This window comes from Bombus flavifrons, chromosome 7 (assembly GCF_040668555.2).
Source record: "Bombus flavifrons isolate JBK064 chromosome 7, iyBomFlav1_principal, whole genome shotgun sequence".
Taxonomy (NCBI): Eukaryota; Metazoa; Arthropoda; class Insecta; order Hymenoptera; family Apidae; genus Bombus; species Bombus flavifrons.
In genome coordinates, this window is record NC_138448.1 from 14,811,856 (window position 1) to 14,827,465 (window position 15,610).

Below are 15,610 nucleotides of genomic sequence, written 5' to 3' on the forward strand. Positions count from 1 at the left end.
TTCGTTATAAAAAAAAATACGCTAAGAAAAATCTTATTCGTGGATGTAAAAATTATATAAGAATGATAAGCTTCCATAAGAAATAGATATCCTATTCATTTGTAAATAATTGAATAACCGAGAGTTAACAATGTAACATTAATTATTTACTATTTACCTATAGTCAATTATACATACATATATTTTGCTTTCAATTTTTGTAATATATATTTATATTATTTATATGATATATTTTTTAAACATACATATATACATATAGTATATTATTTATCCATATATCACATATCAATATACAATAATTGTTTTTTTCCAAAAAATTTGTAGATAATATTATCTAAGTGTTATTAATTGTAATTTAATACAGTTGCATCTTATATTATATATAATATTTGATAGGTAGTAATATACAATCGTTTTAAAGTTGTATGTGAGTTTACTTCATCGTATTTGTTATTAAATTGTATTTAGTACTCGCTAATATTAACATACATATTTGTTATAAAAAGTATTTGATTTTATAGAATAGACACTATGTTTTATACATATATGTAATGTATATTAGCATACAAATGATTTATATGGACCCGTGGAAATGACGGATAACTGAAACGAAATTATAAAAAAAAATACTTAATATTAATAATTGTTTTCCTACTCCATTCCTTACCTATATAAGAACTTAATTTCACTATTCATTAATACTTCATTTAATAAATTAATTGTTACTTATGTACTTGTTACAACATATTTAAGAATATTATAATACAAAACAATTTTTTCTACAAATTGTTAAATCGTTGCTGTGACAAAAATATAAAAATTTTAGCCTTGTTTCATCCAAGCAAATAATTATACTAATGATTGTTTCAAATAAATAAGAAATTATATTATTTAATAATTTTTGTTTCTTTATTTTATGTACATTTCAACAAAATCTAATTAACATTGCATAATATTTGTTTTCTATTGCATTACATAGAAAATTAAATTGTACTGTTGTTCGGGATTTGGAGTGGCCGCCTGGTAATCATCGCGACGCTTTATGTGAACCAGATACAATCCTCGGGCAGGATGACCGTCAAGGGTCTACGCTACCCTAGTGCGGATCCATCATAAACAGTGAGCCTATTGTACAGTCAACCACTAGTTTAACACTATAACCAGTGAATTAAAAGACAGTTGTATTCAGAGTATTAAGTGGAACAGTATAACCAATGAACTAAAAGACAGTTGTATTCAGAGTATTGAGTGGAATAAATATGGTAAACTAAACCTCGTTCTTTACATTTATTATAATCCTCCACCTTGGACGCTAATAACGTTCAAGGCTCGCGATACCAACCGATCAGTTGTGCCTGACTGGTCGCTAGTTAGTAGAGTGTCGCAACAACTGTAACTCTATAATTTATAAATGAAGTTTATATAAATTTAAAATATACGTATCAAAAACAAAATCTTCAAACAATAAAAATCACACTCATTAAAAACATAGTTTATGCTTTCCAACATGGACGCACCCATAGCTATATTATTTCAAAAGCGTGGCTGTATATTCTAACCTTACTTTTTAAGTGTATATAAACATTAGCTTCGACGTAAAGTAAAGAAAGACAATGGGACATAGTAAAATATTTTTCAAGAATCGCGCATTAGGATATGTCAGTAATCACATTCCTCTTATAACAAGATATATTACAAGGCGAAAAGAAAATCTTATATCAACATGTGTCGGTGATACGTTTCTTACGTACAGTTGTTCACATTTCACGCTTCTTAGCGTATCAAAAACGCATCCAGGTGAAATTACATGTCTCGCGGGAGACCCTTATCACATTTTTACAGCATGTGGAAAAGAAATATACGCTTGGCGGAGAGGAGGAGAGCTAAGACATACTTATAAAGGACATGACTATACAGTGCATATTCTGTTACCTTTTGGCCCTCATTTAATATCTATTGATGAGAACAACAATGTTAAACTGTGGGATATTGGAACAGAAGAGCTAATAACAGAACTTGATTTCAGTAAAAAACACTTCAACATTACAACAATAATACATCCTAACACCTATATAAACAAAATATTACTGGGAAGTGAACAAGGTCAATTGCAGTTATGGAATTTGAAAGTTGTAAAATTAATTTATACGTTTAAAGGCTGGAATACACCAGTAACTGCACTTGAACAGGCACCTGCAATAGACGTTGCAGCAATAGGTTTAAAAGACGGGAGAATTATATTACATAATTTGAAGCTTGATGAAACACTTTTTGAATTAGTTCAAGATTGGGGTTGTGTAATATCCATTAGTTTCCGAACGGATGAGCATCCAATAATGGCCACAGGAAGTTTAGAGGGTCACATTGTATTTTGGAACCTAGAGCAACGTAAAGTTGAAAACCAACTCCTTAAAGCTCATTTTAGGGGTGTTACAGGATTGAAATATTTACCCAATGAACCATTGTTAGTATCTTCTTCTTCCGACAATTCTATAAAGTTATGGATATTTGACTTAGCTGATGGAGCTGGAAGACTTTTAAGAATTAGAGAAGGTCATTCAGAACCTCCTAATATTGTTCGTTTTTATGGAAATGAAGGCAACAATATATTAACAGCTGGAAGTGATTCTTCTTTGAGGATGTTTTCTACAATTACGGAAATGTTGAATAAAAGCTTTGGAAGAGCATCATTCAACAGAAAAGCTGCAAAGAAAAGAGGAAGACTTATTGAAGATCCTTTATTAATGCCACCGATTACTAATTTTGCTATAGAATTAGCAAGAGAAAAAGAATGGGATAACATTGCAGCAACACATTCTGGTTTGGGTACAGTCACTACATGGTCTTCTAATAAGACAAAAATGGGAGAACACAAATTAATCCTAGAAAACTTTAAAAGCAATCGTAACATTATTGCAACTTGTATATGTATAACAAAATGTGGAGATTTTGTTATTATTGGATATAATAGTGGCCATGTAGAAAGATTTAATATACAATCAGGAATTCACAGAGCTAGCTATGGTACTAATAAAGGAGCACATCAAGGTCCTGTGAAAGGTGTAATGGTAGATCCTTTAAATCAAACTGTAGTCACTGCTGGAAGAGACGCATTTGTAAAGTTTTGGAGATTTAAACCAAAAGCAGGTAAAAGAAATAACTATATTTCATGATACACATGTGAAAATATAATTAATTGCTTATTATAATTTTAAGGAGATACTGAATCAGTAACAAAAGTGATATTGGATGAACCAGTTGAATGGTTACGATATCATAATGATAGTTCCCTTATAGCCATAGCATTGGAAGATTTTACTATTATATTACTAGATCTTGACACTAAAAGAATTGTCCGACGTTTTGAAGGACATGAAGCGCGATTAACAGACGCATGTTTTAACCCTGACTCTAGATGGCTAGTAACAGCATCTATGGATTGTACAATTCGAACATGGGATATTCCTTCCTCTAATTTAATAGACATTTTTCAGGTATATATAATATATGTTAGTAAAACTTAATTATTGATCTAATTTAGAAATATTAACTGAATGTAACGTTTTAGGTACCAGAAGCATGCACGTCATTAAGTTTCTCACCTACTGGTGAATTTCTTGCTACAGCACATGTATGTAACTTAGGTATATATTTATGGTCAAACCGTACCTTGTATTCCCACATTTCTTTGAAAGGAGTAAACAAAGACGATCCGATTCCAACGATTGGTCTACCTGGCTCAACGATAGAAGTTACTGATACTAATGAAGATGAACTTACCGAACCAGAATTGGATTATGTTTCTCCAGCACAACTTCAGGAGGATCTTATTACAATGTCCGGTTTAGCTCACTCGAGGTGGCAGAATCTATTAAATATCGATATCATAAGAAAAAAGAACAAACCGAAAGAACCGCCAAAGGTACCGGAAAGTGCACCTTTCTTTCTGCCAACGATTCCATCCTTAGAATTGAAATTTGACCTTTCGAGTGTTAAAGATGCCGAAGTCAATAAGAAACTGATTATTCATCCTGAGTTAGAAAATCTCACTTTGTTTGCCAAATCCTTACTGTCTATAAAAGATTCACAATTTGAAGAAGTTATTGAAAAATTAAAAAATATGAGTCCTAGTTCTATCGATTTCGAAATTCAATCACTTTCAGCGGATGAGAAAACATCAAATACTTTATTACTTCACTTTATGAAAATGATATATCATATGATGGAAAAGAAGATGGATTTTGAATTAGCACAAGCTTACCTAGCCGTATTTTTGAAATGCCACGGGACAACAATAACAGAAGACGAAACGTTAAGAAATTATTTAGACACATTACAAGAAATACAATCAAAGTCTTGGTTTGTATTAAGAGATAAATTGTTTCATAATCTAAGTGTTGTACAAGCTTTGAAGAAGATGTAATTATTTTATTGTAATAAAAATGACGTGTTATTTTTTACGTAATTTTTAAATGTAAAATTTAAATGTTTTTGCAATATGACCATCACAAAACATATTTTTAAGGTACATTGATCGAATAATTATAGATGTTTGAAAAATAATTTATTGTGACATTTTACAAATTATTTCTATACAGTAAACCACAGTTAAGTAATGTTAAATAGAAAAGATAGAAAAGATTAATCACAAGTATAATTTGTTTCTGTATATAAATATAATAATTACAAAAATAATCTTACAATCATTGACATATTTTGATACTAAAGAATATTTTATGTAGATACAAGTAAAAGTTATTTATATATATATATACATACATTAAAGTTTACAATGAACAATGAGAATTTATTCCCTATAAGCAAGAAAACTATGTAACTGTTCCACTGTTGTTGTTTCTAATCCTAAATCTCCTATATAAATTTCAAAACATGTAACTATTCTATAAAGACTTCGTTTTGCTGCAGCACGTAAAGAATGAAAGATTTGTTTAATAAATTTATCATCTCCATATTGTTTCTTTGACATAATATTTGATTTTTGTAATTTATCAAGAGCTTGCTTCAATGCAAGTAAAGTATTGATTATAAGTGGTAGATCTTTTTGAGCAATTCCATAAGAATCTTCATTTAATGATAATACAGCTAAAGATGAAATTGCATCCGCAGCCCAGATTATCGTCTGTCCATTAAATAAAATATGACACACTTTACCACCCTCTATTTCACCAAAAACATATGAAATAAGTGGTTTAGAAAGTAAGTATGCGAGAAAGTTGTTCCATCTTGTTTTTATGAATTTTTGAATAAACAGTTCATTGTCAACATCTTTTTTTATATTACTTTGTTCTGTACAGGTTTGTACTTCTTCTTTTATTAAACTGCGCATACGATATATATATTGTTTCTGAAATGCACTAACATTTGTCATTGTTAAACTTGGAGCACCAGGAGATAGTTTTGGTTCCTGAGGTTTAATGCATGCTGTGCTGAGATCATCAGAAAATTTTTTGATGAGACCAGTACATCTTTCTATAACACAGTTCCAATTGTAAGGATGACCTCCAGGTTGACTGAGTGTGAATAATACACCTCTTCTTGCTTTATCCTTTTGTGCTATTGTAATTAAATCTAAATAGCCTAAATGTTGCATTATTGGCACTTTGTCTGTAGATAATGCGTCAGTAAGTGTCACTCCAGATTCAGCAGTATTAAATACATCAGTTTGTTTGAATTCAAAAGGAACCCATTCTGTCAAATATATTTCAAATAGTAAATACATACTGTTAATTGTTAATACAAACATCAGTTGGTACAACCATAATTGAAAAATCAATGACAGATTCAGCAAGCTAGGAATGCTACTCAATGGTTCACTTTCTAATTGTAAGGATGACAAAAATAATATTGTAGAACAACAATAAGGACCCAAGAAATAATAACCAATTAAATAATATAGAGTTGGCCATATGCATTCAGCCATTAATGATGGAAGCAGGGAGCTGATTCCTGCTTTAAATCGAAAAAGCTTTGATGAAGATATGATAGGAAATTTTAAATATTTCATATGGAAGATACTAATCTTCAAGAAAAAATATAATCCACTCCAAAATCCACTTAAGAATAAAAAGTAATGTTCTTCCATTAAACACATTCCATAAATTATGTTACATTCTGTCATTAAAAAACCATATTTGCCTCCTTTGATTGATAAATGCAACCAAACAAGGAGACCACCAATGATAATGTGCAGGATACCCATCAAAATATTTTGATATGTGAATATCCCCAAAAATTTAATAAACCTACTTTTTGAGTAGGGTGGAATGTTAGAGTAACTTTTGCTACAAATAACTCCTTGAAAAAATGTAACGGTAGCAAGAACACAGAAATAACTCCACATTCGAAAAGAGGTTATCGCTGTCCATGTGTTTTGAATCCATGACATATAATCTGTATTTAAATTTGTAATTAAAAGTAAGCAAGTCACAAGTAAAAATTGTACCGTTATACTGGAAATTATAGCTAAGAACATTCTCTGCATTAGCAATTCTTTGCATCCTTTTTTATTCATCTGTATCATTTTATTTACTTGTAACGGTTAACCTCCAGTTTCTTGATAAAACCGTACAAACTGAGCAACTCAAAATTCTTGCCAATAAACTTAACGTAATAGTTAAACTTTTATATTTTTAATAATAATAACATTCACGTGAATATTTTTCACGTTCTCAACTATTTAACTTTTCAAATACGTATTTTTATCAAGGAATAAAGATGATATACATAAATTCCTCGTTTCAAAAAGCCGGTATAATTATGAATTTTCCATTGAATTTGAGCGCGCCATCATGGCTGTCCTCATGAAAAGAACATAAAGGATGATATTTATCACTATGATTAAATTTGAATTATCTTCTTGAACGAAACATATTATTTATCGAATCATTATCAACAGGATATTTAACATTAAAAGTTTTATGTATTGGCTTTACTAAAAGAAATATTTGGAATTGATTTATATCTATAAAGTTTCCTTATTTTCCAAATCAATTTTTGATAAATTTATTAATATTTTTAAATAGTATTTTTTGTATTATTTTAAAAATAAAGTTTGTTATTTATAATAATTATTATACTATATTTCACATACTAAATATATATATTTTAAAAAGAGATTACTAAAAATACAATCGATTTTCAATAAAATTCTAAACAAATCTTCATCAAATAATAAATTGTTGAAGTTATAATATATTATTTCAACAACTTGATGAATTTAAGAAAGCAGACTTCTTAATTTATGTAAATACCATATGAATATAAAAACACGCCATAATGAACAATACAGTTTCTTTCATGTATTTGTAATAATTAGTAATTTATAATATAATGTGAATTATGTAATGTGCTTCAAATAAAAGTGCTATAAAAGCTGCAAATAAATGTTATGGTATTAATACACTAGAAAGCAAAAATTAAAGCATGTACTTTGTACTTGTAATAATATAATTTATAATGTAACTATGTATATAATATAGTATCACTACCGATTAATCAATTCCACGTTGTATTTGTATATGTTGCTATTTACAATTAATAAATAAGAGAAGAAATATATTACTTAAAAATGTTTAACATAATTCTTTAATAGAGTACCTACATTGTAATGTTATCCAAATATCAGAATGTTTAATAAAGATCCATGAATAAATGGTGTGCAATCACTTAGTACTTTCAGTTTCCTTTCTACTTTGTACTCTATGATTTTAGTGAAAAAATGTAAGTCAAGTGCTTGATAAGTTTTCGAACCCGCAGGGGAACTATTTATTATTCAGCGAAGGTTGCCTTACTAGTAACATCTTTAATTAACCCGCATGTCATTTTCAATAGGCCTATTCATATAGTATAAACAAAATGGATTAGAATCTCGTAAGAGTTAATTTCTATTATTTTATGGATATTACAAGAGTCTGCCGTCATGTGGAAGTGCCATAAATGTGGGAAACCAGTATATTTCGGTTAGTTTCAATCTTCGCATATATTAAAAAGGCGTAATAATTTTGACAAGTACCGTTTCCTGTTATTATAATGAGTTGATTAATTTTTTGTCTGTATAACCGTCATGTTACTCGTATATATTTTATTGAAAATATTACTTTATTATTATTTTTCTGCATTTTAACCAAGCTCTTTGTTATTATTAAGAAACTATTTTTTAAATTAAAAGATTAATTGTTTATTGTCGTTTGTAATATTTTGATATTTCAAACGTTTAAAGTAACGGTTTCAATATTTTGAATATGAAAAAAAATATTACAGTTGAAAATAAAAATTTATTTATGTATTTTATATACTAATTTAAACAAATATTTTAATATGCCAATTTATAAGTTAATAATTTATTATTTATAAAAACAAAATGCATGTATTAAATAAAACTTAAGAAAATATATTTATTAAAGGATTAGTGAAATCTCAATTGATTATAAAATTATATGTGCTTCGTGTAATACTGTAAAGTTTTACAAATAAAGTGCGTATTTTGTACAAATAGATCATAAATATATTTATTTATTTTGTACAAAATATTTTGAAAAACTGTGACTTTAGCTGAACGGAAGCAATCACTGGGATATGACTGGCATCCAGAATGTTTAAGATGCGAAGAATGTGGGAAACGCTTAAATCCAGGCCAGCATGCAGAGGTACAACATTGTATATTTTATAAAATTGTTAATTAAATATTGTAATATTATTAGTCATATTTAAATATTTAATCTATCTAATTTTGTGCCACCATTTTAAATATTTCATTTTTAATGTATTACTGTTAACTTTTACTTAATAATCGTACAACAAAATTTATATTTTCTTTTTAAAAACTATTATGTAGCATAAAGGTGTACCATATTGTCACGTACCATGTTACGGAGCTCTTTTTGGGCCACAATTATTTGGTCATGGAACAAGAGTTGAATCACATACAAGTTTTGGGAAAAAAGAAGTTCGGCCATCATTACCCAGGTATATAGTTCAAAACAATGTGTTTTATTTAATACCATACTATCAAACATATTATTACATTAAGTTTTATATTGTTATAATTTTTCATACTTAGATCACACTTGGAATCAAAGTTGAAGGTTTTCAACCAGTATTATGAAGGTAAAAGTGGTGGAATAAGAAGCCGTGAGGTATCTATCTTATATTTATGCTTAAGAAAATATAGATCAACATATAATTAATATTATTTTTTAACAGGTTAATGGAAGATTGATACTGGAAGGTGCACTTCGTATTTATTGGGGTGTCAGAGGAGTGATTCATTTAAAAGAAGATGATGATCAACGCACAGTAGTTACAGCTCGTAATAGAAATTCATGTAGACGTAGTGTTTCTGATGTGTGTATATATTTTTATATGAAAAGGGATGCTTAAAATATTTTATATGTTCGTATATCTTGTAAATTCTGCCAATAGAGTATAGAAGATGAAGAAAAAGAGGAAGATTGTGTAAAAGAAACTTCTGAGCAAGACACAGAAACTGAAACAAAGTCTGTACCAACCTCACCTGATCATCTTAAGAGCCTCACTTTACCAATGAAACTAGACGTTAAGAACATGGAGTGGGATGAAATAGATGAGCTTCTTCAGGTAATATATAGGTTATTAAAATTTCTGATTATTAAATATTTTTCATTTTATTTATTTTTATCTGATTTTTAATTACCCAGGTTGAACGTAAAATCGAAGATGGAAAGAAATTATACCAAACGATGCCCGAAAATCTACCCTCGATTAGTTCGCAAACCACTTCTGACCCACTGCCTCTTTCCTCTCAATCCAGTTTTGATAGATCTGATTCTCGCGAAAATTCAGAAGCAAATAGTCCGAATCATCAAAGCAACCGTGGTAACGATAGTAGTGTAACTAGTACACCAACCCACAGTATAGGTAGTTCTTCCAGTACCGATACGCCTATTTACCATGGCACACCAAATCGAAATGGAACGCTTCGAAGGGTAGAATACTTCGACAACTTAGAGAAAAATATGTCCGGTAATAGATCTATTAGCACTGATGACAGTTGGATAGAAAAAGGCTTAAATCGGTCGATGTCCGGACCTGATTGCCTTCAAAGACATCGAGCTGATAGCGATACAGATTCTGTAAATTCTCTACAATTTAGAGAAGATGATAACATGACAATGTCGACCGACAGTGGACTAGAGGTATTTAACAATTATAGTCTTGAACTTATTATTCTCCCTGTATATGCATATCTGTAATACGTTCTAGCTGGATGGCGTAGTTTTACGACGAAAACAAGGATCCACCGCAATTAGACGTCGCCCGGGTGGTCGACGACAATCACGTAGTCGACTGCGGCGTCGTTGTTCAATTAACGGACATTTTTATAATCGTGAAACAAGTTTTTTCACACCTCCGCATGGATCTCAAATGTCCGTTTGGATTACAAGTTTAGTAAATACTCAGGAAGTTATCAACCTTATGTTAGACAAATATAAAGTTGATGCTAAACCAGATAATTTTGCGTTGTTCGTCGTCCGCGATAATGGCGGTGAGTTAAGTTATTTTAGGAAACACGTATCTATTCTTAATCACTATTTGAGAAAGATAATTTTCTTTTCTATAGAGCAAAGAAGATTAAGAGATGACGAATATCCCCTGGAGGTTCGTGTAGTATTAGGTCCGCACGAAAATGTCGCGCGACTTTTTTTAGTAGACAAATTGTCGACTCCGGAAATTAGCTCTGACGTTGCGCAATTTCTTAATCTCTCTTTGGTAGAGTGTCACGGTATATTGCAGCGTTATTATTACGAAGAGGAGCGTCAGATTCTGCTTTTAAAAGAAAAGTATGTCTTTTTAAATATGTACATAATTCTTAATTTTGATCATTTTATTCGAATATTTTAGACTAGTTTTATTCATCTAAAGAGTTATTTTTTAAAAAATACTGTCCTCTTATATTTCTGTATTAATATTCATCTTGAAATCTTTCAAAATAAATGAATCTATTATTTAATATATATAAATATATATTGAAATATATTGAAATTATATTTTCTTTTTTGTTTGAATTTTCAGATATAAGGAGATGCGGCGAAGAATACGACAAAGAATGGAAGAGCTAAAGGTTCGACTATAGTTAGTACGTATTCATAATAAACATTTAAATATCCATATTATTTTTCTATTAATTTTCACTCGAAGATATATATACATATATATAATTCCTTCTTTTTTTATGTAAATTATTTGTCGTAAAAAGTGTTATCGTAATTGTCCTCAAACATTCAAACGTATTAGAACCACTTACTGTCGTCATTTCTTTTAGCTCTCTATATTTATTTATAACTTCAAAAAATTACTTCTGGGAAAGTTCGATTTTCTGCTTTGTTCCGGAGAAGAAAATCGAAATAGATCAAACAAAATATTTTGTTGAAATATGCAATAAAAATTAATTTATATAATGATAAAAAAGTTAAGCTTTTAATCTATGATTTAATATTATACTTGTCTTTTAATTAATTAATTAAATTAATTAATTAAAGAAGTAGTTTATAGAAGGTCAAACTTTTATATGAATTTGTTTTTTGGAACTGTTATCAATAAATGTCGTGAGTTATAAAATAGCACCACGACCATGGAAGCAAATCTTGCACGATTTATTGCGGAATGACTCACTATCGGAAAAGTGATTTACGTTTGAATGTGTCGAGCGATAACATACTAACATTTTCTAGATTAATGTCTTATGGTTACATTATTCAATTGTACTCATTACTTCTGCATATTTGTTGCATTTATCTGTAGTCATTAATGCGCAGCTACTATTGAGACATTCAGTGCAATTTAACTAGAAATTCATGTATCAAATTAAGTGATATATACATGTATTGTTTAAGTCTCGACTGTGCATCAAACGATAATTACGCAGTCTCGCGAACCATTCTTTAACACGATATCTTTTAAAATGTTCGCTATAGGCTAATTGTTGTATGTATAGCGTTTCATTTGATTTTTTAACATTAAAAATGGACACTGTCATAATTTATTAAGGGCGATCGAGTATTGTATCTGTGTAATAGATAGACACCGATGTCAAGTCAATGATTGATACAAGAGATGAACATTTTATGAAAAGGAAAAAGAAAAGATATTGTTCGCAGTTTAGATTGTACGATTGTTAGAATCTCATGCAAGGCTGTCCAACTTCTTACCTCGTGAAGTTTTTCTAACTTTTCTGTTCACGTAGGTGCCAAAAGAAAAACAGAAATAATGAAGATAAAAAGAAAGAGGAAAATGAAAGAAATTATTATATATTAAACAATAAATGGAAATAGAATTTTAACGAAGGAATTGTTGAATGTAAAATGGAAATGTTAGAGAAAGCAGAACGTTTTAAAAGCTATATGTAGATGTATATATCGTCTAGATGAAAATTACTATAAACGATTGTACCTTGAACCACAGTTTTAGTTGGACAGCTCCGAAAGCCATAGATAATTGTTATTAACCAATAGCAATTTTCGACACGTATCACTGCCGTAATTGCTAGATCATGAATAAATATTTTATCTGTAGAATATAGTACGAAATATTGAAGAAAGGATTGCATTGAAGATAATTTGGCTTTTAGAATTTGTTTAAGACGTATTTGAATCGATACAATCAAATTATGAGTAGCTTCCTTTGAATGGTATTTCAGGGAACCAAGTTCTTATGGTTAGTAATTTCGTAACATTATTGTCGATGATGACTATAGTTAAAATTTAAGAATTTTAATTCGACAGATTTTGAAAAATCCTTTCTACATAGTAGAAAAAAATCGTAGTGTCATTACATTTTAGATTTAAATTAAATTGATAGTTACATTTACTTCCGCGAGATCGTTAGTTTTAGCTTTGAGGAATAATTAGATTTCCTAGTTTGTTAAAGCATTTTCAATATAACAGTGTAATATGTGAAATGTGTTTTAGTCGAAATAAAAGAAAAAATCTGTTTGTTTTCATAATATAAAAATTATGATTTTTGTATCATGGATTTTTTTTACATCAAAAAATATTTCGTCAAGATAAAGGGAACTTCAAATTCTATTGTGATGGGTATTATGAGGTTCCAAATTTTATTATACAGTTTAAAAAGTTTCGAAACAAATATTTTACATGTCTCTTATCCACATTGAAAATCCCAATTTAGGTGCAAAAATCATTTGCTAGAATTGATTACTAATTCGCTTGCCTTTATATCGGGAAAAGATAAAAAAATAGATTTTGATCTACATATTACGAAAGTAGATATTAGAAATGCATATCACATACTACACCTGCTGACGTTAGGATTTCATATTAAATTTTAAATTTACATAAATTGATTGAATAGATTCATATTTCAATAATTCTTCTCATTGAAGGCATCAAGTAAAACATTTTATAAGAGGTAACACTTAAAATAGCTTAACTTTGTTAAATAATTTTGGTGCGGAAGTATCTTCCAAAATTTTTGTTGTATACTAATCTTCGCGAATTTCTAAAAATCGTGCACATTGCAATAAAACCATGACATTTAGTTAGCATTTTTCAGCATTCCGATTTCTACTCAAGAAAATATCATACTGATCGTATTTTTTGAAGAATTTTTAGAGATCCCTTTCCAACGGATGCTTCGAAACAAGTGAAATATATAGTTGCTAAATGAAAATAAAAAAAATTATTAGTTCCTAACAACAGAAGAAATTCTCATAAAAATTATACATTATTAACAATTTTAACGAAAGATTGAATTAAACAAAGAGCACGTACGAAGTAACTTTTAAATAAATTAAAAAATAACGAGAGCAGAATGCCCTTTCTAACAGAGAGAAATAACGAAAAAGTTTCATTTAGCAATTATTTTGTGTGACGTTTACTTTGAAGCATTCTGTATATCTATGTATTTCTAGCAGTTGTTATGTATTTGAAAGATTTCTAACTTCTGTGTGTAGACGTGGTCCAGAAAACTGGAGGTATTTGCGCACAGTTACGATTGTACAATCACATGCTTAAATATTGCACAGTATAACTGGTTTCCAGTGAAAAAAAAGTTTACAGCGAAGAATATACATACAATGGTATAAATAAATGTTCGCCGTTGTTTATGACAATAGATATCGATCATATAATCATAATTTTAAGCTAGTCACACTTCATAAATAGTCATACATATTATACATAATGTATGTTACGAATGCGTTCGCGATTCGAGTGTTTAGACAGATAAATGTCATTATCGTGAACGAGAATTCTTGAAATTATCCAATTTGTTAACGATGTCTGTTTCATTATAGGAAAAAAAGAAAGGATAAAATATTGGGTGAACTGTATTAATTTGTCAGTTAATTAAAGAAAATTTAATTATTTCTATAAACATGAGGTGTAATTTATATTTATAGTTTTATCGTTGTATTTAATTTTTTGATATAATATTTAGGTGGAAATATTTGTTTATACAAGTTTTAATATTTTAAACGATGATTAAAAATATCATTTTCGTGTTTTATAGAAAATCGATTCTTTCCTTCTAATGGAAAATTACTCGCATAAATATTACTTTAATTACTTCATAAGCTCTTCTTATTCCAGTAGATTATTTCACGCAAACAAACTTTAGTTCGGTCAAATAGCAGTGGAAACAATCTAGCATTATCAAATTATGCAGTTTACCTTGTCTTTCATTTCCGTCCATTGGTTGTTTGCCGATCAAACATTGTACAGGGTGATTCTACTGTAACTACTATCACCTTGGTGTTTTTAAAACTATGCAAGTCCACGAAACGTTTGTTCATTAATACCAAAAACGCCACTATGTAGGATACCTACGATAAGGAAAAGATGAGAAGTACAAGTAGAAAGAAAAAAATTGAATCATCTTCAACTTTTATATTTTATTAAATATTATCTCTTTTAAAAATGAGACAGAGTTATGATTCACTTTTCCGAGAAAAGCAGATAGGAATAGGTAAAAAAGCGAATTCTTTGGTAGAATACGTAGTGTCTGACCATAAGAACGCTGCAACTACTTGCTCCGCTGTCAGACTAATATCTTAAGTGCTAGATACATACTTGTATTCGTTTAGGAGGTGTTTCGATACTATTTCATGGATAGAAACATATCATCGTATTAAAAAAGCAGAATAAGATGTAAAAATACTGATACTCATATCGTGATAATAGTTTTATTAATAATATTTTTTCGCTCGGTTAGCGTACTGCATAAATACTCGCGGTAATTGCAGTCGGCCGGACTAATAGTAGCTATCATAATTGTCTTCGAGTTACCTCCAAGCGAGTCCTTTAACAACCACGTTAATACACTATCTCGATAAGGTATGAAGGCATTACGCTTAGAAGAGGAAGACGCGTCGCCTGTGGAATTAACTTCCGAGAGCGCCGATTTCACAGAACCTAATGTTACCAGTGATATATTAATTTGCGCACCTTCTTTTAGTCGTTGGCCTGTCGCACCCGTTGCATTCGCATGATCGCTTCCAGCCAAGTCGACAAGATACACCTTCGAAACGGTCTCCGACTGCATATTGCCTTCGGATAGTCCAGCTTGCACGAACGTCATCGTAAAAATCGCGCGT

The 15,610-nt window shown here is 29.7% G+C and overlaps 3 protein-coding genes across 3 annotated transcripts; 2 read left to right on the forward strand and 1 right to left on the reverse strand.

Annotated features, from left to right (window-relative positions):
• Positions 1-1,407: 1,407 nt before the first annotated feature.
• LOC138181620 (WD repeat-containing protein 36) lies at positions 1,408-4,465 on the forward strand. Its single transcript, XM_069116608.1, has 3 exons — positions 1,408-3,147; positions 3,217-3,494; positions 3,569-4,465. The coding sequence occupies exons 1-3, from the start codon at positions 1,614-1,616 to the stop codon at positions 4,421-4,423; spliced, it is 2,667 nt and encodes an 888-aa protein (XP_068972709.1). The 5' UTR covers positions 1,408-1,613; the 3' UTR covers positions 4,424-4,465.
• A 102-nt stretch (positions 4,466-4,567) lies between these two features.
• Ndc1 (Nuclear division cycle 1) lies at positions 4,568-6,807 on the reverse strand. Its single transcript, XM_069116611.1, has one exon. The coding sequence runs from the start codon at positions 6,539-6,541 to the stop codon at positions 4,808-4,810; it is 1,734 nt and encodes a 577-aa protein (XP_068972712.1). The 5' UTR covers positions 6,542-6,807; the 3' UTR covers positions 4,568-4,807.
• Positions 6,808-7,778: 971 nt separating this feature from the next.
• Positions 7,779-15,292, forward strand: Rassf (Ras association family member). The gene is made up of 10 exons (XM_069116377.1): positions 7,779-7,979; positions 8,572-8,666; positions 8,855-8,985; positions 9,080-9,155; positions 9,223-9,363; positions 9,442-9,615; positions 9,696-10,193; positions 10,261-10,543; positions 10,619-10,838; positions 11,071-15,292. Exons 1-10 carry the CDS (start codon positions 7,940-7,942, stop codon positions 11,129-11,131), a joined length of 1,719 nt encoding a protein of 572 aa, XP_068972478.1. The 5' UTR covers positions 7,779-7,939; the 3' UTR covers positions 11,132-15,292.
• Positions 15,293-15,610: the final 318 nt, after the last annotated feature.

Excerpts from the sequence above, each read along its gene's own strand:
- LOC138181620 (XM_069116608.1), top strand. The coding sequence starts at position 1,614 with ATGGGACATAGTAAAATATTTTTCAAGAATCGCGCATTAGGATATGTC. Across the intron at positions 3,148-3,216 it reads GAGATTTAAACCAAAAGCAG|GAGATACTGAATCAGTAACA; the intron begins GTAAAAGAAATA and ends TATAATTTTAAG. Across the intron at positions 3,495-3,568 it reads ATTTAATAGACATTTTTCAG|GTACCAGAAGCATGCACGTC; the intron begins GTATATATAATA and ends GTAACGTTTTAG.
- Ndc1 (XM_069116611.1), bottom strand. The coding sequence starts at position 6,541 with ATGATACAGATGAATAAAAAAGGATGCAAAGAATTGCTAATGCAGAGA.
- Rassf (XM_069116377.1), top strand. The coding sequence starts at position 7,940 with ATGTGGAAGTGCCATAAATGTGGGAAACCAGTATATTTCG. Across the intron at positions 8,667-8,854 it reads ATCCAGGCCAGCATGCAGAG|CATAAAGGTGTACCATATTG; the intron begins GTACAACATTGT and ends ACTATTATGTAG. Across the intron at positions 9,156-9,222 it reads GTGGAATAAGAAGCCGTGAG|GTTAATGGAAGATTGATACT; the intron begins GTATCTATCTTA and ends ATTTTTTAACAG.